The sequence below is a fragment of the Octopus bimaculoides genome, chromosome 6, assembly GCF_001194135.2.
Source record: "Octopus bimaculoides isolate UCB-OBI-ISO-001 chromosome 6, ASM119413v2, whole genome shotgun sequence".
Taxonomy (NCBI): Eukaryota; Metazoa; Mollusca; class Cephalopoda; order Octopoda; family Octopodidae; genus Octopus; species Octopus bimaculoides.
In genome coordinates, this window is record NC_068986.1 from 10,267,491 (window position 1) to 10,268,309 (window position 819).

At 38.5% G+C, this 819-nt stretch overlaps 1 protein-coding gene across 2 annotated transcripts in view; it reads right to left on the reverse strand.

Moving 5' to 3' along the window:
* Positions 1-819, reverse strand: part of LOC106879616 (carbonic anhydrase 2) — an 81,572-nt gene that overhangs the window by 28,947 nt on the left and 51,806 nt on the right. For both annotated transcript variants that reach the window (XM_052968610.1, XM_052968609.1), the window contains exon 2: positions 476-665. In XM_052968610.1, the coding sequence (XP_052824570.1) occupies positions 476-512 (37 nt within the window). In that variant the 5' untranslated portion in view covers positions 513-665. The remainder of the gene's footprint in view (positions 1-475; positions 666-819) is intronic.

Here is an 819-nt window from a genome sequence, read left to right on the forward strand (position 1 = left end):
ACACACACACACACACACACACACACACACACACACACACATTCATACACACACATACACACACACATGTTCATTCCTGCCGGGATATAGAGAAATCGTTTCAATTGATTTTAGATACCACCACCACCACCACCACCGCAAACAATTTATTCCTCAATAACAAATATTCTCCAGATTTCTAGATGAATGAATTTGGAAGTGTTTCGAAAGAAGAAAAAGTCTGCAAGAAAACCTAGCGAGAATCGAACTTACATTCAATTATTTCTTTCTCCTTATATAAGTGTGTGTGTGTGTGTGTGTTGTTGTTGTTGTTGTTGTTGCTGGTATGTGCATTTTTACGCATTTCCTATACACTGAACAAAAAACTGGCCAATCCTATCATATACCTGCTCATATTATACATTAAACACATAGGCTACAAACATAATTATACACAGCAGAAGTAATAAAAAACAAAAAACAAAATACTATTTACCATTATCATCTCCGTAACCCCAAGTACCAGCACACATGTTTTGCAGGTTTTTGGTTTTTTTCTAGGAGCGGCTGTAGTATGTACTTTGGTGGAGAAAATCTTCTGTTAACAAGAGAAGCGCTGAGAGAGTCTGCTGTGTTGTTTCTGCTTTTTATACTGAATCAACTGACTGACACTTTTCTGTATGGTGCTGTAATAAGATCAGAGAGAGACAAAAATACACAAGTGAGTTTATAGGTAGGCGAGCCGAACCAGATTGGGGTGGGGGGTGGGGTTTTGCCTGTCAACATTTTGTGGGCGTGATGCTTTTGTCTGGAGTTTCGTTTGTTCGTTGTTAGAGTAAC